Source organism: Cladophialophora bantiana (genome assembly GCF_000835475.1).
Source record: "Cladophialophora bantiana CBS 173.52 unplaced genomic scaffold supercont1.31, whole genome shotgun sequence".
NCBI classification, from domain to species: domain Eukaryota; kingdom Fungi; phylum Ascomycota; class Eurotiomycetes; order Chaetothyriales; family Herpotrichiellaceae; genus Cladophialophora; species Cladophialophora bantiana.
The window spans coordinates 122,532-150,182 of NW_015971605.1; the positions used below are offsets into that span (position 1 = coordinate 122,532).

At 52.7% G+C, this 27,651-nt stretch overlaps 13 protein-coding genes across 13 annotated transcripts; 8 read left to right on the top strand and 5 right to left on the bottom strand.

Annotated features, from left to right (window-relative positions):
• Positions 1–431: 431 nt before the first annotated feature.
• On the bottom strand, positions 432–2,870 carry Z519_12593 (uncharacterized protein; the record flags this gene model as incomplete). The annotated part of the gene is made up of 9 exons (XM_016770298.1): positions 432–766; positions 886–1,153; positions 1,248–1,512; positions 1,582–1,688; positions 1,748–1,959; positions 2,022–2,092; positions 2,146–2,199; positions 2,253–2,704; positions 2,760–2,870. The coding sequence occupies 9 exons, from the start codon at positions 2,868–2,870 to the stop codon at positions 432–434; spliced, it is 1,875 nt and encodes a 624-aa protein (XP_016613476.1).
• A 2,547-nt stretch (positions 2,871–5,417) lies between these two features.
• Z519_12594 (uncharacterized protein) lies at positions 5,418–5,840 on the top strand (the record flags this gene model as incomplete). The annotated part of the gene is made up of 1 exon (XM_016770299.1): positions 5,418–5,840. One exon carries the CDS (start codon positions 5,418–5,420, stop codon positions 5,838–5,840), a length of 423 nt encoding a protein of 140 aa, XP_016613477.1.
• A 120-nt stretch (positions 5,841–5,960) lies between these two features.
• Z519_12595 (uncharacterized protein) lies at positions 5,961–6,749 on the bottom strand (the record flags this gene model as incomplete). Its single annotated transcript, XM_016770300.1, has 1 exon — positions 5,961–6,749. The coding sequence occupies one exon, from the start codon at positions 6,747–6,749 to the stop codon at positions 5,961–5,963; it is 789 nt and encodes a 262-aa protein (XP_016613478.1).
• Positions 6,750–8,215: 1,466 nt separating this feature from the next.
• Positions 8,216–9,594, top strand: Z519_12596 (uncharacterized protein; the record flags this gene model as incomplete). Its single annotated transcript, XM_016770301.1, has 3 exons — positions 8,216–8,416; positions 8,570–8,636; positions 8,786–9,594. The coding sequence occupies 3 exons, from the start codon at positions 8,216–8,218 to the stop codon at positions 9,592–9,594; spliced, it is 1,077 nt and encodes a 358-aa protein (XP_016613479.1).
• A 396-nt stretch (positions 9,595–9,990) lies between these two features.
• On the bottom strand, positions 9,991–10,643 carry Z519_12597 (uncharacterized protein; the record flags this gene model as incomplete). The annotated part of the gene is made up of 3 exons (XM_016770302.1): positions 9,991–10,090; positions 10,142–10,474; positions 10,528–10,643. The coding sequence occupies 3 exons, from the start codon at positions 10,641–10,643 to the stop codon at positions 9,991–9,993; spliced, it is 549 nt and encodes a 182-aa protein (XP_016613480.1).
• A 553-nt stretch (positions 10,644–11,196) lies between these two features.
• Z519_12598 (uncharacterized protein) lies at positions 11,197–12,880 on the top strand (the record flags this gene model as incomplete). Its single annotated transcript, XM_016770303.1, has 2 exons — positions 11,197–11,291; positions 11,356–12,880. 2 exons carry the CDS (start codon positions 11,197–11,199, stop codon positions 12,878–12,880), a joined length of 1,620 nt encoding a protein of 539 aa, XP_016613481.1.
• A 519-nt stretch (positions 12,881–13,399) lies between these two features.
• Z519_12599 (uncharacterized protein) lies at positions 13,400–13,969 on the top strand (the record flags this gene model as incomplete). Its single annotated transcript, XM_016770304.1, has 4 exons — positions 13,400–13,415; positions 13,477–13,686; positions 13,745–13,864; positions 13,911–13,969. 4 exons carry the CDS (start codon positions 13,400–13,402, stop codon positions 13,967–13,969), a joined length of 405 nt encoding a protein of 134 aa, XP_016613482.1.
• Positions 13,970–14,821: 852 nt separating this feature from the next.
• Positions 14,822–15,101, bottom strand: Z519_12600 (uncharacterized protein; the record flags this gene model as incomplete). Its single annotated transcript, XM_016770305.1, has 2 exons — positions 14,822–14,929; positions 14,991–15,101. The coding sequence occupies 2 exons, from the start codon at positions 15,099–15,101 to the stop codon at positions 14,822–14,824; spliced, it is 219 nt and encodes a 72-aa protein (XP_016613483.1).
• A 2,125-nt stretch (positions 15,102–17,226) lies between these two features.
• Positions 17,227–18,833, top strand: Z519_12601 (uncharacterized protein; the record flags this gene model as incomplete). Its single annotated transcript, XM_016770306.1, has 4 exons — positions 17,227–17,557; positions 17,608–17,900; positions 17,948–18,069; positions 18,122–18,833. 4 exons carry the CDS (start codon positions 17,227–17,229, stop codon positions 18,831–18,833), a joined length of 1,458 nt encoding a protein of 485 aa, XP_016613484.1.
• A 1,853-nt stretch (positions 18,834–20,686) lies between these two features.
• Positions 20,687–21,439, top strand: Z519_12602 (uncharacterized protein; the record flags this gene model as incomplete). The annotated part of the gene is made up of 2 exons (XM_016770307.1): positions 20,687–21,126; positions 21,178–21,439. The coding sequence occupies 2 exons, from the start codon at positions 20,687–20,689 to the stop codon at positions 21,437–21,439; spliced, it is 702 nt and encodes a 233-aa protein (XP_016613485.1).
• An 801-nt stretch (positions 21,440–22,240) lies between these two features.
• Z519_12603 (uncharacterized protein) lies at positions 22,241–24,211 on the top strand (the record flags this gene model as incomplete). The annotated part of the gene is made up of 3 exons (XM_016770308.1): positions 22,241–22,446; positions 22,538–23,816; positions 23,981–24,211. The coding sequence occupies 3 exons, from the start codon at positions 22,241–22,243 to the stop codon at positions 24,209–24,211; spliced, it is 1,716 nt and encodes a 571-aa protein (XP_016613486.1).
• Positions 24,212–24,962: 751 nt separating this feature from the next.
• Positions 24,963–25,895, top strand: Z519_12604 (uncharacterized protein; the record flags this gene model as incomplete). The annotated part of the gene is made up of 1 exon (XM_016770309.1): positions 24,963–25,895. One exon carries the CDS (start codon positions 24,963–24,965, stop codon positions 25,893–25,895), a length of 933 nt encoding a protein of 310 aa, XP_016613487.1.
• A 383-nt stretch (positions 25,896–26,278) lies between these two features.
• Z519_12605 (uncharacterized protein) lies at positions 26,279–27,326 on the bottom strand (the record flags this gene model as incomplete). The annotated part of the gene is made up of 2 exons (XM_016770310.1): positions 26,279–27,161; positions 27,223–27,326. 2 exons carry the CDS (start codon positions 27,324–27,326, stop codon positions 26,279–26,281), a joined length of 987 nt encoding a protein of 328 aa, XP_016613488.1.
• Between the last annotated feature and the right edge of the window lie 325 nt (positions 27,327–27,651).

A 27,651-nucleotide genomic window follows, 5' to 3' on the forward strand; every position in this document is an offset into this window, starting at 1 on the left:
GGGTGAGGAATGCTCTATGATATATGTATATACATCACATCCTCTCTCAGGATTCGTGCTCTTTGGCGTAGCCGCATGGCCATGAGCTCTTCAATGGATTGTAGTAATAAGTCCGTCCCGTTATCCGCACGTAGTCCAATCCGATCTATTATGCCATGGTCTAGTGGAATCAGTTCGCTTGAGTACACGGTGATAAGGGGAAAAGACGAAAGAGAACAACCTTACTCCATAGCCGCCCGAGCCACCCCAGTACCCCTGTCTGTCACGGAATAATACGTCTAGATAGCTTTTCGCCTTCACCATCTTCGCCAGCAAGCGTGAACCCTCCGTGCGCGCTATGCTCCAGCACATCGGCAAGAATTCTCGCCACTCCAGTCCAGAACTCCTCAGACGTGCGGCGGCGGCGGCGGCGGCTCCTTGACTCTAGAGTCTTAACTGACTGCAAACTTACTCCTCGCCCTGAGCTTTGCGCCAAACCTCCAGAGCAAAAACATGCCCACAAGGCCAACACAGGAGAGGCCTGCGAGCAGACTGTTGCCGGGCCCGATGCCGAGGTTTTTGAACATGGGCCTGGAAAAGATGACGCAGCCGGCGGCGAAGAGGGCGCGGAAGAAGTCGTTGGACGCGAGCAGGGAAGCCGTGTAGCGCGGGTAGGATAAGGGCAGGTACACGAAGATGCACTGGAAAATAACAAAGTTGGAGCTCACGACGATGACCACGCCAATGAGGCTGACAATCCAGTGCACGCCGTGGCGGGAGGTCCAGCCTGGGTCATGGGTCAGTTGCCTTGCCCTTTTTTTTTTAAATGATGCATTGTCGCGGAACAAGGACCACAAATGAAAACAGAAACAGAGGAAATGTAGTTAGGGCAGGATCGAATCTTACCGAACATAAACAATGCCGCAGGCAGTGTACATACGCCGAACAACGCGGGCACCAAGCGATGCTCCGGCGCTCCGAGGCCGTGCTTTATGATGTCAGGCACCAGGTAAACGAGCAGATAGATATTGTAGATGACGACTCCGATCATGCAGGCCACGCCGATGCTGAGAAAGGTCAAGCCGAGCTCGCCGAGGTTGAAGCCGTAGATGGCCACGTACACGAGCGGAAAGGCCTCGAAGAAGGAATAGTAGACTCCATAGAGGAGAGCACTCTGATAAAGGAAGATGTGCTGGTTAGATATTGGGCGGATAACCGAATAAAAAGAAGGTCAACAGCCTTCTTATGGGTGCGGTTGGGGGACTCACGTAGATATTCGTGTACGCCACAGCAGGGTCCTTGATCATGATCTCCAGTGGCTTGATGATGGCGTCAAAGAAGACTTCCGAGTACTTCATGTGTTCCTGGTCGATTTCGCTCTGGGAGCGCAGGTCCGTCCTGCCCGTGAGCTTTCGAAGGCGCGCAGCCCGTCGCCGAAGGATCGTGGCACCAGAGGTTTCGGGGAAGGCGATGAGGTAGACGACCAGAATTGGTGCGCTCATCCAGAGCAGTTCCCACAGTGACCATCTCCATCTGCTCCTTTGCCATTAGCGTCGATCATGCCAGAGAAGAACGAAGGCAGGGTCGGTGGCAAGACATTACCCTTCGGCAGTCACGGCAAAGGACGCGACAACTGGTCCGAGGGCAGGGCCCCAGAAGCAGGCGGCTGTCCAGGAAGAGAGATAGACTGGGAGGATCAAGAGGGAGAACTGTGGCAATCAGTTCTCTTCCCTTCTGCAGATGCCATCTCCGGAGTAGAGAGACGTACCATGTCGCCGACTGAGGCGGCACCGTTCGCAAGGCAAGGGCTGCACAGAAAGCCCTGCAGGAATCGAAGGACCAACAAACCGGCATAGTTGTCAACGACCGCAGTCGGTACACAGATGATGACGAATAGAATAAAGGCAGGCGTATAGACTCCATTGCGGCCTATGGCAGGAATCTCGCAGAGGGGCGCAAATAGCAAGGGGCCAACTCCGTCTGTATATAGCAATGTCGTCAGTCCAGGCTTCGCACAGGTAAAGGAGGAGAGTCAAGCATACATCCTATAACGTATATAGAAAGACCCATTGCTGCCGCCGCCTCACTCACACCGAATCTCCGCATGACTCCTCTAAGAGCACGTCAGTATACGAGTGCACGTTGAAAAGGAGAATAGACGCTCACCCTTCGCTTACGACGTAAATGCTAGAGCCTCCGTACATAGCAAAGGTATATAGACTGCAACCCTCATGTCAGTTGTTCATGGGCACTACAGGCGGGAGAAATGATACCATATCTGAACCAGCACAAAGAGCTTCTTCGCCTTCGTCCAATTCTGTGGATTCTCTGGATCGTCGGTTGTATACCAGTCAACGAGAATGGTGCCGTCGGCGGATTTATGGAGTGATATAGGCTTGCTCTTGGTCTTTTCTAGCTCAAGCCGCTGGTCCAGGGCCAGTCTCTCCTCGGTAAAGGGCAGACTATGTTGTCGCGAGAGAGTTGGTTCTAGAGCAGCATCTCCCTCGAGCCGAGTTACGGGGTGCGTCGACGGTCCGCTGACAGACTCTGTCTTGTCGGGATCTGCCTTCTCGGGATCTGCCTTCTCGGGCCCAGATTTCCCGTCGTCTACCCTCTCCGGTTCATTGTTTTCAAGATTCTGCTTTTCTGGTCCGGGTGGTTCGGCTGGCTCAGGCTCAGACTCCTCGGGATCTGGGACGTCCCTCTCAAGCGGAGTCCCAGATGCCTGTAACACAAGTCACCACTCCGACGATCTTTTGGCAGATTGTAGGCCAACCCACTAGCTTTGGGAGCACGAAGCCTTCTCGTTCGTCGGGATATAGAAGTATTCGATCATGAGTGGCCCATCGAAGGAACTGGCCCAAAGGCGCGTCTCTGATGATATCGAGCATGGCGTGTTGCGCACCGTTTGCTTGTACTGCTTGAGAACAAGCCAACAAAGTAGACCAGTGGGTTCTGCTTCCCTGTCAAACACGATTGGAGGGAGAAGAGCATCTATTATAAGACACATCGAGAGGCACGGTCGTGAAAACATGGCAGATCCACCACCAGCGATACTCGCTCTAGACTGGAAGCCCCCTTGCATTGAATCCTGTAAGCAGACCAGATCTGTGGACATCGGCTGGTCAGGAATCAAGTAATTCTCGGAGATATCGCCTTCAATCGTGGTCCGATGGGTACACAGGTCGAACAGGTAGCTGAACAATGGCAGGCCGTGGCTGACCACCGTCGTCTGTTGAAGGCACAACGTGGGCTTGTCTTCGAATTCTCGAAATACTCGTGGTTCCCCCGATCCCGCGTTAGGGAGTCAGCAGAGGCATCGGACAGCATTCTCCAGCACCAAGAAGCGAGATTGATGAGGTAAGGCTCAGGTCGATATAGTTTTGCGCATACAAAATATACTCCGTATCCGGGCTGCATTGCTAATAGCAAATCGATTTCGATTGCAAATGCCTCATCCAATATAGCCATGATTCGTGGTCAGTGCTCCTCTACGCAACCGAATTAAGGAGTGGCTAGAAAAGCGAGAGTCAGGATATGCAGTAATCAGGAGGGCCACCAACAGGGGTGGGTTGTGTATCTCAGTATGAACCGTGGTTGCGGAAGAAAGCCGAAATACCACTGCCTTCAATAGGGAGTCCTTCATTCATATCCAGACTCGGTCAGCGATCAGCATAATAGATGCCACCACCATCACCATTGGTGTACTCGGTACCTCGTAGGTGCTCTAGCCGAAACACGACCTTGACGCGTTGCCGCGCTCTGATCCTCGGTTATGTTCATTCAGACCCTGCGCCTCCCTTTGCCACACCGCAGCCACACCGAGGCATCAGACAGAGCTTCTTACACTGCTGGTAGTGCTCATTTGCTGCCTCAGCCGCCGTTCTATGAGCAAAGACAATACAAGATATGGAAACACGTCAAGGCTGAGCCGAGCTGCAGGGACAAGCGCCGAATTTAACCCTGGCACCACATTCAATTCAGAGCTTCGCGCGCACGTTCCTGAAAGCGCCGACACGATGGATATACCTTGGCAGATAAGGGTATTCTTCCTTGGATATTGCTACGCGGGTGTCTCTACCGAAGCTCACTATGCGTCGAGCCGATACTGTGAGGCAGCTGCAGCCCTCCGTTGAATCTTGAATATTTGCAACAAAGGCGCCAGAACGAATCAAGATGCATCTTCCCTTCTACCACATAGACTGTGCGGGTCCAGAGGTATAAGAATAACTATACCGCCCACACCGGAGAACTATTGCATTGAGTATAGAGTACTACGTGCAATCTCCCGCAGCTGACACGGGTAACCCCATGAAACCGGTGAGATTGGAAGATAGGGCCACCCTGTCCATGCCAAAAGTCTTTACGTCATGGGAGTGAGCTGGTACTGTCAGCTACAGCGATGCATTCGGGATCCGGCATCATTCAATTATCAGAAGCCTAAGCAGAGCAGTCCAAGGTGGGATTGTGGAATCCGGTTTCCAGATTGGCCATCCATCTTCTTACGGGAGACTCTGACAAACTGCGTGGAGGTATACTGAATGTCCTCAAATACATTAGGCAACTAAGATGGCACATACCCAGTTGCTGCCTAAAGGTTTGTTCTCTTCCGATTTCAGCCGGAGTCCTTTCGGTCAGCCATCGAACAGGTAGCAACAAGGGCGAGTCACCACCATCAGTGCATATATCTTGAACCCTAGTTTTGGAAATATTATAATCTTGGCATGTCGTCGGCTTACATTTCAGACTGCAGCTGGAAGGACCATGGAAAAACGCTCCAGTTGCGGCATACCCTATCGCTTCCGAGGTACTTAACCACGGCGGAGATATTCTGTCCGCGCCTCAGTCCATTAGAAATCGCCGAAACTTTATCCCTTTCTAATCTGTTATGGCTGGCAGGTCTTGGAGAGTCGATTTCAGGAAACCGGTGGAAATCTCTTTGAGAAACAGAAGCATAGCTGCTCATCCACCCTGTCTCCACTGGAAACCCGATGTACCTGTCCCAGACATGGGCATTAGAAGACAGCATTATCGCCTAACGCCGCGGAAACAGTATGACCGTCCGGGTTCTTGCCATTCAAATTGGCAAAAGATTTGTGAGCAAAAGTCAGCTCCGGTCGCAGCCAGATTGAACTTCGAGTCATCTGTGTCGATTCGGACATGAATAACGAAGCAATAGGTTGTCAAGGACACCGGACAGGCAACGGGCCACGGATGCGTGGATATCCTTTACCCCTATCCTTTCCGGGTTGGGTTCTCGACTGAATTGTGGATGATTCAACACTGCCCAACCTTGGACGATCAAACCTCAAGATCCCCACTGGTGCCAATGTGGAAAATGTCAGATTCCACAACTCCTGCGGCATTCCTATGGTCGACCGGGTCGATTTTCTGGCGTGGCGCTAAAAGGTAACCTGTGACTGCGAAGAGGAGAAGTCATGATCTGCACAGGGGCCTACGAACCCTCCTGGACTCTCGAGCTTTCCGGTATTGGAGATCCGCAAGTCCTGCAAGCTGCGGGCTTGGACTGTACTGTCGCGAACAAGCTCGTTGGCGCTAATCTGCAAGACCACTACGCCATGGCCATTTCGTTCGAGTTGGTTTCCGGAAGGTTCTCCGTTAATGCCGTCCTCGCCCCCGAAGTCATCAAGCCATTCATGGAGCTATATCAGAAGGCCGGGACCGGTCCATTGGCAGGTCCTCCCTCGGGAATTGGATATCTCAACTACGCGGTGTTGGTGTCGCCAGAACAACTCCAAACTACCCTTTACGCAGCGGCGTCGACACAGGGAATCGAGACGCCCCTCAACGAAGCCCAGCAACGACAGAATCTCCAATTTCAGTGCTATTGGCCGTGTTAAGGTACCATACTATGGGCAGTTCTGAGAACTTTTTTCCGTCACCATCCACCCATCCACTGCAGCAACTGGATAGTAGAAACTATACGGCCAAATTCACATGACTGTGCCATCTCGCTTGGGTCAATTCTCATATTTCTCCAGGGCGCCCAACCCGCCTTCCAAGCGTCTGACGATATTATTCTCGTCGCACAATTTGACGAACTCGTCCCTCCCACCGCCCTTGCCGTCCAGGCCGTAGATCCGGCCGAACTCGGCCACGAAATTGTCGAGCGTGGTTTCTGGTTTGTCGCGACAGAAACCGCAGAGCGTCTGCCTCATTTCCTCTTTGAAGCCCAGACGCGGCCACGCGGCCAGGACCTCCTGGTACTCGTCCACCGTGATGGAACAACCCGGCACGGCGGCGTCGAGATGTGGCCCGAAGAACTCGGCCATGATGGACAGCTGAGTCGCCAAGACTTCAGGTTCCTTGTGATGCGCGATGCTCGGGGTCGTGTGCAGCGCGATGGCATCCCACATGAGCTGGAGGCGGTGCCTGTCCCATTTTTCTCCGTCGCTGGTGCCCGTGCCACCACCTGATTCAGTCCGGATGAAGTTGCGAGCGATGTCGGCGCCGTCGACTTCGAAGCGCTTCTCATTAGACGTCAGGGATGAACTACTGGTCGCCCAGCCCATGTCGTGCATCAGCAGAGAGAGGAGGACGGCTTCCTTGTCGATGTCCGGGTTCGTTGCCAAGGGCGGGAACTTGCGGAATAGGATGAGAGAAAAAGCGACGCTGCGGAGGCAGTGGTTGAGCGTGGCCCTGGTGCAGTGTTCTTTGACGAAGGCGTAGGCAGATGTGAATAGGTTGTCGGAGGGCATGGTGATTTGGGAGATGGGGAAGGTTGGGAACGGTGCGGTCGGGGGAGACATTGTCGAAGGTTGAATCCTTTTTGGACTTCTAGTATGATACGGCTTCCTTTGCTTTTGCTTTTCGCTTGACGACGCAAGAGCTCTGCTGATTGTGGTTTGATGCTGAAGCGGAAAACATTCTCAGGTGCAAGAGACGAGACCTTTATATCCTCCTATTGTTGCCCTCCTATGCTACTGATCAGTCAAGACGTTGGACATGGCACTCGTTGATGATGGATTTGATTCCGCGCGGTCATTCATGGTGCTCGCATGTTGGTGCAGCGATGTAGGTTCAGCTGAGGCTCCTCCGTTGTAGCGGAATGCTTGATCCCGTACGTTACCGCCTTTGTAATACGACATCGTGTTACTTGGTGTTCCTGAATGATTCCTCCGACTCGGGTGGCCCTACCGCGGCTTCCTTGAAGTGTTATTGGTGCACCTTTGAGCGGTGGAACATCACCCCGACGATAGGTTACTACGGGCATTTCACCAGAACAGGCCATGGTACCTATTTTGGAAGACTAACACTGGTAGCCCTTAGGGGTCAAAGAGAGTTTGTAAATGAATTGGGATACAATTGCACAAGGGCCCACGGATGGAGCGCGATGGAGAGTAATTGAGCTGGCGGTGTGTTTCCGCAGTCTGTGCTCAGTTCGCTGGAGGGACAATTTTCTATTCTTGGGGGGTGGCGTCCGACAACAATGTCATTTGAATTAACTAGGGCTCAAAACTTGTTTGAAGCTTCAAACTCCTCTTCTCCACGACCTCACCTGCGATACTATCTAAAGTGAGAGTCAAGGCATCAGTCTGCTCTGCATCTTATGTACCAACTACAAAGCCAACCCGAAAACTAGCCAGAGCAGTGGCAGTGACAGAAACGAATACCTTACGCAGAAGCGTCTGTCTGAGCAACCCCCTCACCACGCAATCTGCGGACGTGTGATTGAGAGATTCATCATCACGGATTCCTTTTGTCCATTGGTGTTGTGCAAAATGCATAGAGTCGGCAACCGGTCCGTGATTAAACAGTAATATATTTTCGACGGATCATCTAGCCTCCTGACCACCGGGTATATCTTATGTAGGGACAATTACGGGGTAATAGTGCAGCCTTGCGATTGAATCCACCGAGGCTGCGGCCCCCTTTCCGAGCCTTCGTGGCCCCTGATTAACAAATACAGGGTATTAAGCCGTGCTAGGAAAGACTCCCGAGTTGATACTCGGTACTTATCACAGTAGCTACGACTAGTCTCTTGCGGAGGTGTTATCCGGGTTAGTCCTGTATTCCTTGCTAGGGAACCCTCTCTCCGCATGATGACATCGGTGTTCGACCATCACAAATGCTGACGACGATATGTAGGATACGAAGTTACTTCAGTTAACTTGTCCAATTCGTCTCAGTCCGAGGGAGATAGTCCACAGACAACTTTGAATTCCCAAACTGTTCTTTACTACTAGTTTGGCAGTATAGATTCATTATTTCAATAATGCTGTCCCCTTCGTCCCCGCATCTCTTGGCCGTCGCCATCGCCCTCAGTCTCCTGACAACGTTTCTGCCTGGTACGTCTTTGGCGGATCAAGACCAAATCGCCATCCACCACCACCGCCAACAACAACCTCTGTCGAAAGGGGGGATCAAGGAGATTCCCCAGGTCGGTTTGGGGCTGTGGAATTCAAAGGATGAAGATGTCAGTCTACATACCTTCCTTACTGCCCGCCTACCTGCCCGCCCCGACCCATTGTCGGTCGTTATTGATTCAATCCACATCACCATCCTTTTTGACCGCTAGCTATGAGGCTCATCGAGAAACCTAACGCCGCTTCTCCAAAACGTTATATAGGCCACAAAGGCTGTTGAATATGCTTTCAAGGCGGGATACAGACATCTCGACTCAGCCGCTGCGTACGGTAAGTTCTATAGCGATCGGGCCCAATTTTCCCGGCTTGAAAGCAAATTCCCTGGACATGGATTGAAATCCATCATCAATCCGTCTCCACGAGGATAAAAGAAAAAAAGAGGGACGGCTGATACTCCTCTTTCCCGGCACCCCATGCAGACAATGAAGACTTCGTCGGACGCTCGCTCAACAGCTCTTCCTCCCCGCCGCGCGAAAAGTACTGGATAACGTCCAAGCTGTGGAACACGGCGCACCGGCCCAAATTGGTGCGACCGGCGCTGGAAAAGACGCTCAGCGACCTCCAAGTCCCCTACCTGGACCTGTACCTGATGCATTGGCCCGTGGCGTTCCTGCCGAACCAGGACCCCGGCCGCACGGTCGTGGACCAGGACACCAGCATCCACGACACATGGGCCGCCATGGAAGAGCTAGTCCGCGCCAACTTGACGCGCCACATCGGGGTGTCCAACTTCTCGCCGCGCCAGCTAGACGACTTGCTCGCAAAGTGCAAGATCCGGCCGGCCGCGCACGAGTTCGAGACACACCCGTACCTGCAGCAGCAGGAGTTCGTCGACTGGCACCTGAAGAACAACATCACCGTCATCGCGTACTCGCCCCTCGCCAACATGAACCCCACCTACAAGGGCAAATACCCGGACCTGTCCCCCATCCTCCAGGACCCCTTCTGGACCGACCTCGCTTCCAAGAAGAACGTCACCCCTGCGCAAGCCATCCTCGCCTGGGGCAGACAGAGGGGGACAATTGTGATTCCCAAGAGCGTGCATCAGGATCGGATCGTGGAGAACCTAGGGTCGATGAATGTGACTTTCACTGACAACGAGATGACGATGATTACCGAACAGGATAAGAGGTCGAGGTTCAATAACCCAAGTAAGAGCTGGGGAGTGGAACTCTTTGAGGGTTTGGATGACGGGAGTAGCCGGTTCATTGTGGAAGAGGAACTGTAAGGCTGCGGATTGTAAGGGGAAATATTTGGGAGTGTCGCAAGGGCAAAAATGTCACTCGCAAGAGTCAGAAGGATTGGGGGATCTGGATACCGTAAGGGGGCAAAAAAGGATGCCATATTGTATATTTTGTGCTCGGGACGTGTGGAAACAAACTTTAACGGGATAAACCTTCAGACCAGCACCAGGACGTCCATCGCTTGTACGTGCCTCACCATCACTGCCTTTATGTACGCATTCGCCAACCGCTCCATCACCTCAATGCAAAATAGAATGACTTCGCACCAACGCCCAACGCTCAAGAGCCAATGCAAGGGTATGCGCGTAAACATCATGTTCAGTCATGGCGAACTCCAGAGCAATGGCCAGGGTCGTGCTGCATTCGCAGTGACTTCCGGTTTAGTCCTCAAGAGTCTCATGGCGAGCCAGGACCTTTCGCTGGAATTCCTCGGGGTCATGCTGGTGAAGTTGTGCCGCTTCATTGTTCAACGGACTCGAACTGCAAACAAATATTAGTGTTGCCGTCTCTTAAACACAAGCAAAATCATACTTGTTCGGCTCTTCCAGCAAACTCTGCAAACTTAACAACACAGTTTGCACATTGTAGACAGCACTCCATTTGTCCTTAAGAATGTCGAGGCATATCCGACCGCTGAAATCGATGTTGGGATGGTAGACGGGTGTCTTGAAAAGAACGGTGGGAGCACCGTAGGGATAGTTGCTGGGGAACTCGAAGCTGAGTTTGAAGGTGAGGTCTGCATATGCTGTGTCTCGGGGTCCGACCAGGGTGGCGGTCCAGTGCAGCATATTGCCGTCGGCGTCAGGGAAGGCAGAGATGCCCGGCGTAGGGGACATCATGAGGGCCATGAGTTCGGCTTGCAGCCTGTGTTTGATGAGTCCATGCTCTCGACCTGGCGAGGAAAAAGATGGTCCTACCGTTTGGTGACACTTTGGGTGTCTACTTTTCGAGGTGCGACGCTGAGTTTGTGTTGTTCAGCCATGGTAGAGAGTCCTGGAGCAGAGTTCTGAGAGTTCTCGACTGGAAAATCCATCTTGGGGCTGTATTTAAGCTGCGAGCTGCAAACGGCCAGAATGTGCGTAAAGGAATGCTGAAAACGGAAGAATGGTCTAGACTACTTCAGCGCTGATGGTACTGGTCGTAGAGACCGTGATTGAGGATGAGAAATAGAGACAGATAGGAAAGACGTGCAAAAAATGTGGGAAAGCGAAGGTCGAGAGTGTGGATGAGTTGGTCGCGTGCTGCTGCTGGTGGCAAGGTCGACCGCACCTGAGAAAGTGGTAAGGACGGTACCTAGGGACTGCGGAGACTTAACCATTGTTTATCCTTGGGGGCCCGTCGCCTGGTCACTCCAGTAACAGCACCACTAAGGAGCCCCAAGCAGCCCCCAAAATGACGTTGGCGCCGCACTTTGGGTCTCGGACCAGCCAATTCATCGCCTCTCTTGCGCCTCAGTCCGTAACACGACGCGTACAGCGCTTTCTAGACCATTTGGGTACGCGCCGCTACCATGGTACTGGGTGAGGTCAACGCATAGACTTGGACGTCGTCCTGCGAAACAGTGAACACCCTCACCAGACCTGGTCATGAACGGAATCCCTCACTCTCAATTGGCACCTCTGCCTACTCAGGTGCCCTTTCGGATTGTCTCCCCCACCATCGGCTCGGGTGCATACGCATGGTATTTGGGTTCCTTCCCTTGGTCCAACATTGAAGAGCGGAGATAGACTAACGATTTTACGAAGTATCAAGAAAGCCGCTCCTCTCAGCGCCGACAATCCCGTCTTTGCCGTCAAGTTCATCAATAAACACTTCGCTCAGAAGTATGGCCGCATCAAGCAAAAGCAGCTCGAGATGGAAATATCATTACACAAGCACATCGGCCTCCACAAGAACATCATTGAGTTTTACGACCATGGCCATGATCCGGCCTGGGTTTGGATAGCAATGGAACTGGCTGAAGGAGGCGACCTCTTTGACAAGATCGAAGCCGATGCCGGGGTTGCTGAAGATATTGCACATGTCTATTTCACGCAACTCGTTAGTGCGATCGGCTACATGCATTCTAAAGGCGTGGCTCATCGGGATATCAAACCGGAAAACGTTCTTCTATCTGCGGATGGAGACCTTAAGATTGCAGATTTCGGAATGGCGTGCCTGTTTGAATACCACGGCCGGACGAAACTAGCGACGACGTTGTGTGGGAGTCCGCCTTATGTTGCTCCGGAGGTTCTGTCGTGTGGCACACAAGCCGGCATGAAAGGAAGTGGATACGCCGCCAATATGGCGGACATCTGGTCTTGTGGAGTTGTCCTGTTCGTCTTGCTTGCAGGAAATACCCCTTGGAGTAGACCAGTCGAGGGCCGTGACGAGTACGGGAGACTGAACGAGTTCAGCGAGTATGTCCAGAGCAATGGGAAGCCGTCAGATGAGTTGTGGGACTCGCTTCCACTAGAGGTACTATCCCTCCTCCGTGGTATGATGAGGGTCGATGTCAAAACGCGGTTCTCCCTTGAGGACGTCCGCCGGCATCCCTGGTTTACAAGGCCGAACAGATTTATGGATCACAAAGGTCGACTGAAGGACCCGATCACTATGGCCACGAACATGTTTGAAGCCCTCCATGTCAGCTTTGATGCAGACCCATTTGCAGGGACCCAGAGAAGTCGCAATTTAGATGCAATGGAAATTGAAGGAAATCTGCGAAACAGGTTCCCATCAACTCAGCCAGAAATGCCGGCTGAAGATATGCTGTTCGACTGGGACCGACCGAAGCACTTTGCGATGGCAAGCACTCAGATAGGAGCCGGCCTGACGTCGGCGACACAATCGATGTCAACGGCACAATATCTTGAAGACGAACCTTCCATGTCACAGTTTCAGCCGCACCCAAGCGTCCCTCTGAGCCGGACACAGATGGCTCGGCGATTTCATGACATTTTGCCCTCTTCAGGCCTGACCAAATTCTATTCAGGTTGGCCGCTGAATCTCCTTGTTCCCCATGTCCTAGAGGCTTTGAGCCGGCTCGGGGTGCCGACTCCAAATATTCCCCGGCCTACGGCTCAAGACTGTGAGTGTGTAGTCAAGGTCAAAACGCAAGATAGTCGCGGATGTCCTTTGAGCGGCAACATCGCGATGGAGACAGTCAGCGAGGGACTGATAGAGGTTTGTTTTGTCAAGGCTTCAGGCGACCCCTTGGAGTGGAGAAGGATTTTCAAGCGGATAGCAGTGCTGTGTCAGGATGCAGTCGTCAAGCCAGAGTTTTGTTGAGAAGATGTTTTGGAGCAGATAAATAGCATGCAAAAACACAGACGCCAATGGGGGGGCCGCGATCGGGTGTGGCAATCCCTGGCCAAAATGGCAGCAGGAAAAGTCGGACTCACTGTTATTTAGGCTTAAGATGATTGAATTTGAAGCCTTGAAGCCGTCCCCAGAATGGTGGACAGCGTAATGCTATATACGCAGTACCATGTTTGGAAATGTGGAGGAGTGTCTGACAAGATGTACAACTGAGCCCACCAGCCTCGGCGTTTGGTGTCTTTCACATGTCTTTCCAGGCGCAAGATGACTTCATCTTCGGTTTCCGACCTCGCCGTTCATCAAGACACGCGCCATGTGATCACTTCCGAGTGCACACAGAATCCATCTCCTTTAAATATCCAGGCGACCACTCTTGCATCTTCAAGGTCCCCATCTTGTCTCCTGCACCCTCATTCTCGGTGTACACAACCTCTCCGACTTTCCGCGTCTCCTATTACTCTCTTTCCGATCCCGGCGTCCTCCCACGGAATGTCTCTCAAGGACGGTATGTTATCACCCTTTTCCTATGACGCGACACCATAGCAGCGCTGACGTGCGCATTTCAGACGCCTTTCCTTCCTCCGTGGCTTTTGATGCCATCAACGAGTCCCTCGCATCCAATGACGCCGATCGAAAAGACGCCGTCAAGCAAGGGAAGGCCATCTTCGCCTTCAAGCTGACCAACAGCAGCGGCAAGGAAGAGGCATGGTATATTGATCTCAAGGACACTGGAAAAGTCGGCAAGGGCGAGGCCCCTGAAGGCAAAAAGGCCGATGGTCAGTTTCGCGCCACCAATGGAAGGAGAGAAGGCAGAATGGACTAAACGCGCGATAGTAACACTCCTCCTCTCCGACGAAAACTTTAGCAAATTGATCGCCGGAAAGACGAAAGCACAGACTTTGTTCATGAGCGGCAAGCTGAAGGTCAGGGGTAATGTCATGAAAGGCAAGACAAGTCGACCCCAGGTGGCGAGAGAGAGAAGAGCTAACAAGCGCAACAGCAACGAAGATGGAGCCCATCCTCGCTAAGGCTGGAGGCTCTGCCAAAGCCAAACTCTAGATGTGACAATATTCAAAACAGATGCCCAAACTACTACCAGAATATTGAAAGGCAACCCACATCCTAAGAATATCCCAACCTCGTATTGTACCTAGTACCACGGATTATTGAACGGCCGCAGAGGGCGTGAATCGATCAAAGCACACATTGGCTGGATTGCGTACACAGATCTCTTCGCTGCCGTTGCTCTTCAGCACGATGCCGCGGATCGGCCTTGATAGCTTTGGTCTGCTTGCCGTTCACCTCTTTGTTCGCCTTGAGCACCTCGACCGCACGACCTTTTATCCAGCCCAGCACCCCCTCCAGTGGGCTATGTCTCCTTTTGCCGGCGGCCTCGACCTTGAGGCGGGTTTTGATCCGGCGCTTCCGTTGAGGCTATGGGGCCATTGGACTTGCTTTTTGATTTTCCAGCATGATTCTTGTGTTTTTTTCCCTTGAGGATCCGGCCGTTTCTCCATACGTCGTGTCTTGACCACGATCGCGCTTCTGATCGGCCCTTCTGAGATGCTTGTTCTTGCTTGGTGCGAGTATTGGTGTGCTCTTTCTCGGAATCTGACCCGGCCTGCAAGTTGTCCTGTTTGCCTTGCTTCTTCGAGCGACTGTGCGACTCCGGCCCAACTGCTCGTTTCTTACTCTTCTCATTGGCGGCGTCCTCTTCGTTATTAGCTTTCTTCCTTGCAGACTTTGCACGAGGGGTATTCGGCAGGAACTGCTTGCCCTTTCACTTCCTTGTTGCTTTTTTTGCTCGGTCTTTTCCTTCTCCTCCTCGCTCATATCTTCCCAACCTCTCTTTGGAAGGTAGCGCTTTCGAGTGCCATCGGCCTGCTTTGCCTGCCCGCTTCCCTCTTTCGTCTACCACTGCTCATCTGTCCATTTACTCAAATGCTTCTGAGACTCGTCTTGGTCATTTTTGTCCGTCTTGTAACCACCTCCTCGGTTTTTGTACTCTTTAGCCATCATCTATGCCTGAGAACATGAGTTAGTCTCCAGCTCTGGGGCAAAAAGTGCCGTTGGAACGCACTCTGCGAGCAGACCACTGTCCGGGGGGGCCACCCTTGTCTGATTGCTGGATATCTTCCTTGACCTCATCTCGGAGCCTCGGGTGGGTGTATTTGTCCTTTGAAGGGGGCATTTTGAAGATGAGGCCCATGAAATGGTTAGCTAGATAGGTCGAAAGTTGACAAAGATCTGGTCAGTATTCGACCTCATATGAGCATCAGCATCTTGAACTGATTCTAGATGAACACACTACAATGGTAGGCGGGCAGCAGCACGCCCAGGGGTCTTGTGACAGTTTTCATGTTGCAATGTAGGCGTCATTGATCTATTGCACCCAAGTTCGCAATTCAAGTTCCAGCACATGCCCAGCACGCCCCGGTGATCGATGTCCCGAGGTTGAATTCTAGATACTCGCCTGTCAGATCCAGCCACCTCGTCGATTCAGTTTCCCTTTTACTCTTTTGGTCCTTTGCACTTCGTGTTTCGTGTCTCATTTCTTAGGCCAAACCCTTGCCCCTACGGCCGATATGCCCATTAATCTTACGGGGGTATAAAACCCCGGTTGTTATTTGCCTTGGGCAAGTTGAACACAATTTCACGGTTTATTCTATGTTCCCATCCTGGGGCACTTCCTGGCTCAATGTTGATGGTCATGGGCCTTCCGGAGGCCCTTACTACGCTCAGCATCTAGAAGAAGCCTGAGACCAGCATATTCCTAACGAGTCTTATCACCCTTCAGTCTATGGTGAGAAAATGCTTGCTTGAGGAGGCGCTAGAAACCATCCACGCGTTCTCGTCGAGAACTAATTCTTTTCTTGACACCGCGCTCGGCTGGCCAAATCTCTGCTCTTTCAGTTTCAACTACCCTCATTCTCGCTTCCAGAGCTGTGTATGAAAAGCCGTGGAACAGACTACGACTCCACATCGGCCTTATTTGTCCTAGACGAGCACCATTACAAACACACTTCTGCGCGAGACACTCTCGGTCACCTGCTGCAAGCTATCATTCTTCCGGTGATACAAACGCCGTTTTGGATACAGCTAGAGTATCCCAAGACTATTACAACTGCCGGAATTCCTACGACAGACCGTGGTGGAGGATCCGGGGAGGGAATTTTCCTACCAAGGTTAATGATACATTGGGATTCTTCTGGTGCTCTGGAGTTTTCGGCAAGTGGCTAACCCAAGTATTAACCCTCCTAACCACAAGCTTAAAGACAGTTCCGATAGCAAGGCCATCATCATCGGATGACAAGGTAGCTTGAGCGCGGACTCCTATTGTAGGTTCTCGATCACAGGCGGCCGATCCGAGCTCATTACATCATTTGCTTCAACGAGCTCTCGTGCCTCTATTTTATCGGGAGAATCTCTTCCACTTCAAACAATTCACAGACCGCCGTTTTTGGTTTTGTTCCACGAAGAACCGCTGCCAGCCCTAAATTCCCGGATTCGGGATTTGCATAGCTTGTTTGGAGGCATCAAGAGGTTCTTGACGCTGACACAAATTCCAGGACTGATCAGATTTGGATTATGGTAGAGAAAATCAAGCTTTACTGAAAATGCTATTTGCAGTCTACCACATGCAGGACTCTCGCGACGGGATCGCCGACACTGGACTGGAAAGCTGCGATGATAGGTCATTCAAACCGGCTGGCGAGTCTAATGTTGCAGGGAGCTCAGCAGGAACAACCGAATCCAACCTATGAGACGTGTCCGGCGCACGGGCCAAAACGTCGAGCCCAATGCAGGTGGAGATGGACAAACACTGGATCGGGTATGGCTTGTTAGACAATGCCACACTTTAGGTAAGCGAATGCGGCTGTTTGGGGGAGGAAGGGAATCAAGGGCGAATACTTGGTGAGGGAGTTCTATTACTCAGTGGCTGGAACTTATACACTTACTTGGCCCGGGACCACGAGACTGGAGAAGATCACACCAGAAGAAACTCATATCACAGGCCATCTTCCCCACCACGAACAGAATGGGAAGCAGCACTATCACAACTTCGCAGATCTGGTAATTCACTCTGAAAAGGCTGCGCGATGATCAAACACGGCCTGCTCCAGTATTCACCCCAGGAAGAAGATGAACTCATGGACTTCAGCCGGGCGACCACATTGTTCTTGCTATATAGAAGGAGTCGGGGGACGAAGCGTCGTGATTCAATCCTAACAGTTGTGAAGGACCAACTCTTTTGGACACATCAATTCCAAGCACTGCCATTTCGCTGAGTACGAACAGTTCCGAGAGTGGACGACATGAAGAACAGAAACCCGTCCTGGGGATCCGTCAGGTCCAAGCTGACACAGGAAGGCTATATGTACCGGATGAAGCTCGGAAATCCGACACCAACCGCCAGTAACCAGCCTGCGCACCGTCGCCATTCGTCGTCGACCTCATCGTCGTCAGCCAATGCACAGCCTTCCACGCCGGCGGAATCTGTTCCTTCCAGGTCTGCTGCAGACAGGGCGATCGCGGATGGAGGAACCGCCGCGTTCCACACTATCGTCGAACTCCTGGAGCACTGGAATCTTGGTGACAACTTCAGGAATGACCACGGGCTAGATCCAAATGCCACGTTTGAGTTCTGTAAGTTCTCGCTCTCCTTGACACTGTTCCAGCTAATTGTATTCTGCCAGTATTCCAATGTTATGCACCTTTTACGATACACCGTCGCCACAGAACTATCCTCTTTGAACCAGGAGACTTCCTTGACGGGGTCATGCTTCATGACAATATGGTCGCAAATGCTGTCCTGGTATGGGCGGCCGATATGCGGGAGCGATTCGAGGCAGGAAATCAGAATGCGAGGGAGATGCTCTTGTCCCAGCGGAACGATGTCATCCGAGAGCTCCGGAATAGGATCTCTTCTTCAGAGACCTGTGCCTCAGATGCTGTTATGATGACGATTCTTTTGCTGGTTGGAACTGAGGTGAGATACACCTGATGGCATCTAAGCTCTGCTAATGGCAGGCCCAGCTTCTGCACGACAATATCGATGCAATGGGAACTCACCTTGGGGCCTTACGGCACATCATTCAACTCAGGGGTGGCATTGACTCCCCATCATTGAGCAAGTGGGTGAAGATTCCGCTTCTCCAGTAAGGGTTGCGCCGCGCCCAGCCCAGCTATGCCATTGCTGATAAATCCCAGGTTCGAAAATTTCTTGAACTACCGACATTTCGACCATGTCAAGAGCTCCAGCTTTGAGAGTGTATCGCCGATGGTCGGGGACGCTCGCCACCAATCTCTGCCAGCATCCCCTGCTCGACTCGCGCCGTCGCCTCCTGGATTCGCGGAGCTGTTTGCCTGCATTCCTGTGAATGTACAGGTCATGAATCTCGTGGAAAGAATAACCCAATGGGCTCTGCAGATTGCCGAGCTTCCCGAGATAGGAGTAGACGGGGACAAGAGTGCAGCAACCGTGCATGCCATGACATTGGATGCATTTCGGGCATTCGACCTGCTCCAACAGGAGCAGCTCGAAGAGACGGAACGCTTGTTGGTCCTTGGCCTGTTTTCCTTTTGCATCTTCATGAATGGTGAGGCAATCTACTCAGTGATGGAATGGGTTCAACGACTTCACTGCATGGCCCTTGTTGGCAAGCCTATCGCCCCAATCACGAATGAGCGTCGGGCGAGCATGATCTGGGTTGCTGCCATGTTGATGGCAACGGGTGGAGATGGCTCTCCAACGTGGCATCTGGGAAGGCGAATCAATAGCGTATGCAGTGGTGCAGATACTGGCTTACAGGTCATTCTCCAAACAAGCCAGAGATATTTTTGGGATCAAGATCTGACCACGAGACTGACTCGCGGCACGGCTAGAAGCATGCAAGGCAATTTCTTCGGAGATGTGGTATGATTAGGGCAGGTGGATGCAATCTCTGGTATTGACCGACTGAGGACTGGGGCATTTGGAATAGCGGGAATGAGGGGATGTTCAGTTCATGATCGATTCTTTATTATGCGTTAATAGTGCAGCTGGTGTTAGAAGATTTCGTCCGTAGCATAATCAAGCAGAGATGCATTTGCGCACACGTCACCAGAGGACAAATTTCCGCCTCAACGGCCAGCCGCCACAATGTCCAAATGCACAAGACGTACTGAAGCCACGCGCGGTTTGTCGCAGACGGTGGTGATTTGTTTTTCTTATCGAGAAGGGAAGGTTGATGAAGTGGAAATGGGGTCAAGTTACCGATTGGCCACTCAGCAAGCCTAGCAAAAGGCAAAGGACCTAAATATATATCTTTGCCCCGGAAAGATGCCGCGCGAGGTGGACGGTTTCCCGGGAAAGAAAAGTACCTAGGGATTGCCAGAGCCCGATCGATAACTTGGGCATTTCAGATTTGTTGACTCGCTTTGTTGGCGTCCCTTGTGGCAGTGACAAAGGTGGTGTTTTGATGACATGCGCCGGGAGTCTGGCTTTGCTGTTGGATGAAAGACGCGAGGGTCTCAGTGACAGCCTCGCATGGACTTAGACTATTTTGGCAGAGGGCAAGGCTGCGTCCAACACGGGCAGGTTAAGCGTTCAGTAATAGGTACTGTACCAAGTACGAGGTAAGCAGGTCCATAATCCCACTAACTGCTAGTGGTGCTAGCTGTCTAGCGCACTTGTGCCTCGTAGGAAAGAGCTCTCCCACTAACACCGCTAAGTCGCTAAGGGACTAGCTGGGATCTTCCCTCCATCCTCCCCCAGCCGCGTCCTTCCTGACTGCCTGTAGGAGGTAACCTGCCATTCTGCCAATCCTCTAACTGCCTCACACTAGGGCGCTTCCCTCGTGTCTCCACGAATCCACTTCCCTTTCTCTTCTGTTGTCCTCTTCGCCGGCTTCAAAGGCTAACCATCGACAAACAGTACCAAAATTCTATTTTCAACCTCGAGCTTTTCCCAACTCTTTCACCGGGGTACTGCCTCCGTCGTACGCAATGAGCCTGTGGGTTGAGAGGCCAAGAAAAACTGCATTTTCTTTTCCCTTGGCAGCCGGCTAGTCTGCGCTGGGGTCCAGAAGGATTCAGGAGTTCAGGGTGATGATGGTGATGTGATGGTGCTCGTGTTCTGATACGGGAGCTGCGGTTCGTGTTTCCAATGCGTTTCGTCCACCTCCAGTCCCCTCCAGATCCATGGGCCACCAGGTCAAACAGGCGCTTGCTCTGGCCCAATCTGGTCCCTGGACCTTGTCTCTCCCGCTAGCCGCCTTGGGTCACAACTTCGGAGAATGAACGCGGCCCAGCGCTCATCGATCCTTCGACTTTCCTTTGCCTGTTTCTCCTTTCCCATCTACACGTCAACCTCAACGGGGGCACCTCAAACGTCAAGAGTCTTGAGTCGCTAGGGCACGAGGAGGTTGCGCGTCGGCAAGATTCCCGTCTATGCTCTCCACTCTCGCCATGTCCACATCCACATCTGCCATTCGCCGCTCAGGAACCGAGCCAGGCTGCTCAAACAGTCCCTGTTTGGCTAAATTTGGCCTGTTCACGTCTTTCCTTTATGCTGGAATTCCCCTGACTAGATGTTTATGGTATATAAAGAGCTTAGAACCTTTCGGGTTGTGGAAGAGGCTCTTCCTCCAGCTCTCCATCGCCCTTCCCGACGAATTCTACGACCAAGAAAAGTTGAACCTGCTTTACACACCTTGCTTTCTCGTAATAGAGTTACTTTGATTTAAACCCATTCTCATCAAGTCGCAACAGACAATCCGTATCATATACCACAAAATGCAGTCCCTATTTTCATCAACAACCCTCATCTTCGGTGTGCTGGCCACATCCGTCCTCGCCAAACCTCAGTACGACTATGGCGGTTCTGACTCCTCTTCGACTTCTGCCATGTCGTCAGCCACTGCAACCGCCGCCGCCTCTTCTGCCTCGGGCATTCACTCTGTCCAAGTTGGACCCGGCCTCACCTTCACACCAGACACTGTCACCGCCGCGCAAGGCGACTGGGTTGAGTTCACTTTCGGCGCTGGCCACAGTGTTGCGCAGAGTTCGTTCGATGCCCCTTGCGTACCAATCAGTGGTAGCGCGGGCGTGTACTCGGGATTCCCTAACGATGGGGATGTGTGGCGGATTCAAATCAACAGCACTGATCCACTGTGGCTTTATTGCTCGGCCACTGGCCACTGCGAGGGTGGAATGGCTATGGTTGTGAATCCCCCGTAAGTAACGCTGCGTCACCATGCAATACCCGTATACTGATCATTATGCAGGTCAAGTGGCAACACGCTGTCCGCATACAAATCTGCCGCCCAAAACGCTCAGGGTTCCTCCCCTGAAACCGTTCAAGGTGGCATTTTCGGTGCCGCTGTCTCCAGCTCAAGCAGCAGTAGTGCTTCCGGTTCTTCAACAGCCAGTGCAACAGGATCCAGCGCCAGCGCCTCCGCTTCTGGCAACGCCGCTGGAGCGAACACGGTGTCGAACGGACTGATGGTCCTTGGGGCTGTCGCTGCCGGTGTTGCAGCTGTTTTGTGAATAGAAGTTGCGCAAGGGGAGCATTCGTGGGATCTAGGCCGGGCCGCATGCAGTACTTGTACTATTCTTCTTACACTCGAGTACCCCCTTTTTAGAATGATAAAGACACGCACGCATTATTTTGAAGTCCATTCGCTTCGCTTATCTTCTGGTCTGCAACCTTTTTGAATTCTACTACTCGCGAGACGTTGGGGTCCCTGCGACCAGCGCAGGTTGATATTAGATATTCGTATTCCGACACTGGAGAATAATTTCACACGAGCGCCTTACTGAGAAGGTAACTAACCAGATATCGAAGACAACCAATGTGCGCGTTTCGCTTGGTAGTTGGGCAGCCTCGTGCCCCGCTGCCCTGCAGTATTTCCCTTTTAGACATCTGACCTCGGTAAGATTGACCCCGCTCTGACCATATCGTACATTTTCGGACTTGGAAACATGCCTGGATAGGAGAAAAGACCACGAGTACAGGTAGGGACACCCGAGGGACAATGCTGCCTCCCAATGGTACATGGGAGCTTACGGACGTAGATAATATGATCCTCGTTTTCGATGACCTTGGCCTTGGACGCCTGAGTGGTAGTTGCCTAACACTGTGCAAAATCGTGAGCGCGGTTCCACGAACTCATGCTCACTGATATTACTCACAATCTCTCTTTGACTACAAAGCAGACGGAGTACCAGGGAAGGTAGAGCATATATCGTGTCTCTTCAACTGTCGAGTAGAGCCTAGAGTCTAGCCTTGTTCGCTCCCTCCTCTGTCACCACCACCACCACCACTGCTACGGCAACAATACAGCGATAATGCCTCTTATCGATGAAGCGCCATACACGGCGGACGATGTTCCCGACTATCCGCAGTGCACGCCGCAGCCGATAAAAATCATCCATGTCGGTGCGGGTGCCTCGGGTCTTCTGTTCGCGCACAAGGCTGAGAAACAGCTGCAAAACTACGAACTCATCTGTTATGAGAAGAACGAGGTGATTGGAGGCACGTGGTATGAAAACAGGTCGGTCTAAATCCTGAAAAAGCCCATCCCATCCGTAGCGAAGCAAGTTTAATTACGAGAAACCCAAGTCTCTGACACCATCACAAAACAGGTATCCTGGCTGTGCTTGTGACATCCCAGCACATACCTACACGTATCCCTTTGAGCCCAATGCCGAGTGGAGCGGCTATTACAGCTACAGCCACGAGATCCAGGAGTATTTTCTCAGGTTTGCCAAGAAGTACGGGGTGGAGAAGTATGTTCAGCTGAACACCGAGGTTGTGGCCGCTACTTGGGAGGAAAAAACCTCGAAATGGAAAGTTGACTTGAAGCGCAAAGACGGCAGCACCTTCGTCGACACCTGCGATGTCATCGTCAACGGGGCCGGAGTCATCAACAAGTGGAAGTGGCCCAGCATAGAGGGACTACATGACTTCAAGGGGATCCTCGCGCATTCGGCCAATTGGGACACAAGCATCGACTGGGCCGGCAAGACCGTCGCGGTGATCGGGACAGGATCAAGCTCCATCCAAATGGTGCCCGAGCTAGTCGAGACGGCGAAGCATGTTACCGTCTTCATCCGCAATGAGACTTACATCGCCACGCCCTTTGGGTCCATTTCCAACAAGGAGGCTGACCCGGAGGCCCAAGATCCGCAAGCCGCAGGCAAGCACTCCTACACAGAAAAAGAAAAGCAAAAGTTTCGCGACGACCCAGAGTACCATTTGAAGTATCGACAGCAGGTGGAGCGCTCGGTGGTAAGCATCTTCCGCATGTTCCTGCGCGGATCCGAGATGAATCTCGCGGCAAAGAAGTTTTTGCAAGACGACATGGCGCGGAAACTCGGGGACAGAGAGGACCTAAAGCAGAGATTCATCCCCGCGTGGAGCCCGGGCTGTCGTCGATTGACCCCCGGGGAGGGCTACCTGGAAGCGTTGATCCGCGATAACGTGACCTGCGTGTTCGACGATATCGTCAAAGTCACACCCGAAGGAGTCGTCACCAGCGACGGCACTGAACACAAAGTCGACATCTTAGCGTGTGCCACGGGGTTCTACGTCGCATATCTCCCTCACTTTCGAATCACGGGCCTGAACGGCCAGGTCATGCAGGACCAGAAGGAACCGAACGTGTACGCCTCGATCTCAGCCCCGGGGTTTCCGAACTACTTCGTGGTCAACGGTCCGCGGGGCAATTGGGGACAAGGGTGCGTGCTGCCCAGCCATGAGGTACACATTGAATATATCCTCCAGTGCTGTCGGAAGATGCAGGAGGACGGGATCCGGTGGATGATGCCCAAGCAAGAGCCGACGTCACAGCTGAACCTCTTCATGGACGCATGGCACCGGAAAAACAGCGTCTGGGCTGAGGACTGTAAGAGCTGGTACAAAGTGAGTTTTAGCCTCTCTGCACCTCTCTCTTCCCTTCTTTCCTATCTTCACACTACCTTGTCAGAAATCGGGAGTTGGAACATCCATCTTTTTTTCTTTTTGGTTTGGAGTTAGTTTTGCGTTCGGAGAGGTGTGACACTGACCTTGATAATCGATCAAAATAGGACAACAAAAAGGATGGCCGTGTGTATATCTGGCCAGGCAGCCTCTTCCACCACCTCAAGTTCATGAAACGGCCCCGTTTCGAGCACTACGACCTCCAGTACAATGACCCCGGCAATATATTCGCGTTCCTGGGCAACGGGCTCACCATTACCGAGACAAAGTACGGCCCTGCGGACTTGCCTGTGCCGTATATCAGGAACACCGAGGACGAGGCTTGGGATATCGAGTAGTTCCATAGTTGGGGACATATGTACTGTAGGTAGGTACCCAGGTACTTTGGTGTAATGTGGTATGTACCTAACGAAGGCCGGAGCGCGCCGTCCACTGCGGAGAGCAAGAATGAGACTTCTTAGCCTTTTCTGGAGTATGTGAAGACGAGAAAGAACTAGGATCGCTGAATCTCATGAACTTCCTCGCGAACAAATTGGAATCAGCGGGCGGAAACCGCATAGCTTGTAATGGTATTTGGTCCGTCCGGTGCACGAGTGTCGAAGGGATGACAAGGCTGAGTCGAGGAACATGAATATCCTCTGCCTTCGTACCGCGCCTGCAAGGCTGTAAGACAGTAAGATTGAGTGGGGGCTTATGCCAAGCCCGCATTTTGGAGGGCAGCCCAGGGCAGCCAGCCTCGAAATTTCCCCACATCACATCCATCTTTCTGGCCTCGCTGGGTGAAGCCCCCCAAATTGATTCAATCAGTCGTTGGAACCGGGGATTCAATTCACATTGAATTTCCGTTTTCCGCACATACTTGGAGAGGTTGAGACACCCTCCGGTGGGGCTGCGGGATAGCTTACTCGATTCTAACAAGTGGACTTGACTTGAATCTGAACCTGAGCCTGAACTCGAGTCCGAATCCGAATTCGAACCTCATCTGAATCTACCCTGCGCAAGATACCACCTATCCGCGAAATGAGGCCGTTTTGAGGAACACCATCAAACATCAGACATCTCCGTACGCCAGCATCCTGCCCTCCCCCAATGTCGCACGCACGAGTCGAGGAGCTGTCCGACTCGGACCCAGACATCGACGACCCATCCGACTTCCTCCCACACTCGGACGAGCACATCATCCGGCCCGCCGCCGCAAGCCACTCCTCGCAAACCCATACATCGCCCTCCTCCTCTTCCGGGATGAACCCGACGCCTTTCCGACCCCCTCCTGCCTCCACGCCCCAAATCCGCCAGCAGACTCGCGAAGAAATCAAGCGGTTCCAGACGCTATACCCGGTGTACTTTGACAGCACGCGGTCAAAAAAGCAGGGGCGGCGGGTGTCGTCGCAGCTGGCAATTCCGAACCCGTTGGCCTGGCAGGTTCTGTGCGCGGTGCGGTTCGCGGTCGGCGAGAACGTGTTTAGGATGGCGTTTGAGCCCGAGAAGACGCACCCCAAAGACTGGGCCAATCCGGGACGGGTCAAGCTGCTCCTGAAAGACCCCGACACACACGCACCACTCAACAGCCAGATACGGAGCAAAGCGCAGCTGTACACCATAATTGGCAAGTGGCTGAAGGAGAACCCCACAACAAAGGAGGCACCTCTCGAATTACGACTGCAGGGGCTGCCGATCCCCGAGAACTTCTTGCAGACAGAGGTCGCGGTGCCGCGGGGGTGGAAGATGGGCACGATCCTCCCCGTGCATTCGTCGGCCGTGAGTGGAGGGGGGGTCAGGGACGATTTCTTCAAGGAGGCTATGGAGGAGCTGAGGCATGCGCAGAGTCAGGGTCATCTACCGGGTGGTGGGCCTGGAGGCGGTGGTGGAGGAGGAGGAGGAGGCATGCCCGATATAAACGCGCTACAGAGCATGATGAACGGCATGGGCGGGATGGGCGGCCTGGGTGGTATGATGGGCGGTGGCGGTGGTGGAGGCGGAGAGTCGAGTGGTAAGAAAAAGAAAGACAAGAAAAAGACTTGATTCTGGCACATACGTGATTGATTGCAGCTCCCCCATGCATCATGGCTCTCAAAAACAATCTGAATCTCAGAAAACTTCCAGCAAAATGACGCAGCTCTTGAGCGCAAGAAAAGGCTCTCCCACCTGGGACGAGCGCGTGCGCTCTTGCTTCCGTCAAACCCATGCTGAACAAAGACCATGCATCCTGGGACTTTTCTCAAATCGCCTTCTCAGTGCAATTCAGAGCCTCTTCTCATCGAATGTCCATGCGAATGTCCATGCAGCAACTTCGTGTCCAACCCTGTGCACTTGCAGCGGGATTCTTGGTGCAAGATCCTGTCGGTCAAGCCTCGAGACCGTCTTGCCATGCCACCAAGCCACCGACTGTGCACTTGGTCTCGTGCTCAAATTTCTCGAGCACGATCCATTCGCCTTTGGGCCCAGCCTTCATGGAATTCCTGTTCGACAGGACGTCCGGTGAAATGAACTTTGAGTTGCTCTTCATCGTCACTCGCGTCCAGCACGGGTCGCTCGTCCTCTTTGAAGTTGGGACACGCTCTCCGCTCCTCCATGCTCCTGTGCATGTGCCATTTCCAGCAGAGGCGGTCAACGGGATGGTAAGGCAATCCGCGGTTCTTCAGGCCCTGCAACTCTTCGACTGTGAGCAGGAAATTGATGAGAAGAGAAGGACTCTCCTTCATCAGGGCGCCATGCTGCATCCAGTCGTGAAGGTATGTCTTGAGATCTAGCTCGTGTTTGACAATCAGAAAAGCCAGATTCTCAAGCAGGGCGCCAACGACAGAGCAACCCGGATATCCGGCCCGGACGAGACGATTGACCAGGCCCATGATGACATCATAGTCATCGTCGGACATTTCAACGCCAATGCTGGTCAGGTAGTTTTTGAATGGCTGTGAACCCATTGTCGACGCCACCATCCAGCAGTTGACGACAAGGCCGGGAATCTGACTGAACTTGTACCGAATCAGGTCATCAAACCCTGTCTGGACCAGGGCATCACAGCTGTTATGGAGACCGAGCCACAACCCGAATATCGCAGTGGCGTCAAGCTGTGAAGGCTGAAAAGAGAATGAGTACATCGAGGTGCCGTCCTGCTTGACAAGGAGTTCTTCAGGTTCTGAGTACTCATAGGTGCCATCCTCGTCGATACGGAGTTCGGGTTGAAGAACGGTGCAAGTCTCGAGGATCGCCGCAGTTGAAACGAAGTAATGGAACGCTGCGTTGTTTCGATCGCGACGACCAGCTACAATCTCGACCTTGTCTGAGCTGCATCATCATTCACGTCAGAAACTGGCTTCGAAGGCGCACGGTCTGTGAACCAACTGACCTCTCGACGTTCATGGCTTCGAGATACTCCCGCACCCCTGGCGGCGTGAGCACCCCGGCAGAAGGCGGCGGAAGAGCCAGGGGCGAGGGACCTGTGAACGACATCTTGATCGCGCCCGGTACGGAGTTCAAATACCTTCAGGTGCGTCGGTTCGATTTGGCGAATACAAGCTCCGCAACGGAGAATGAAACAAGGGGGATGAAATAGACGGCTGAATTGACAGCGTGACGATGTTATGTGATAGATATATTGAAATCAATTCAAAGATCGGGAGCTGTTCGGTGCTGGGACTTGTGAAGGAGCTGATATGACGGAGTAGACGACGAGGAGGAGTAGGATGAAGAGGAAGAAGGGGAAGAAGGGGAGGAAAAGGAGAAAGGAGGTCCTTTAAATGCCAGGGACTCACTTCTCAAATTGGAGATTCAATTC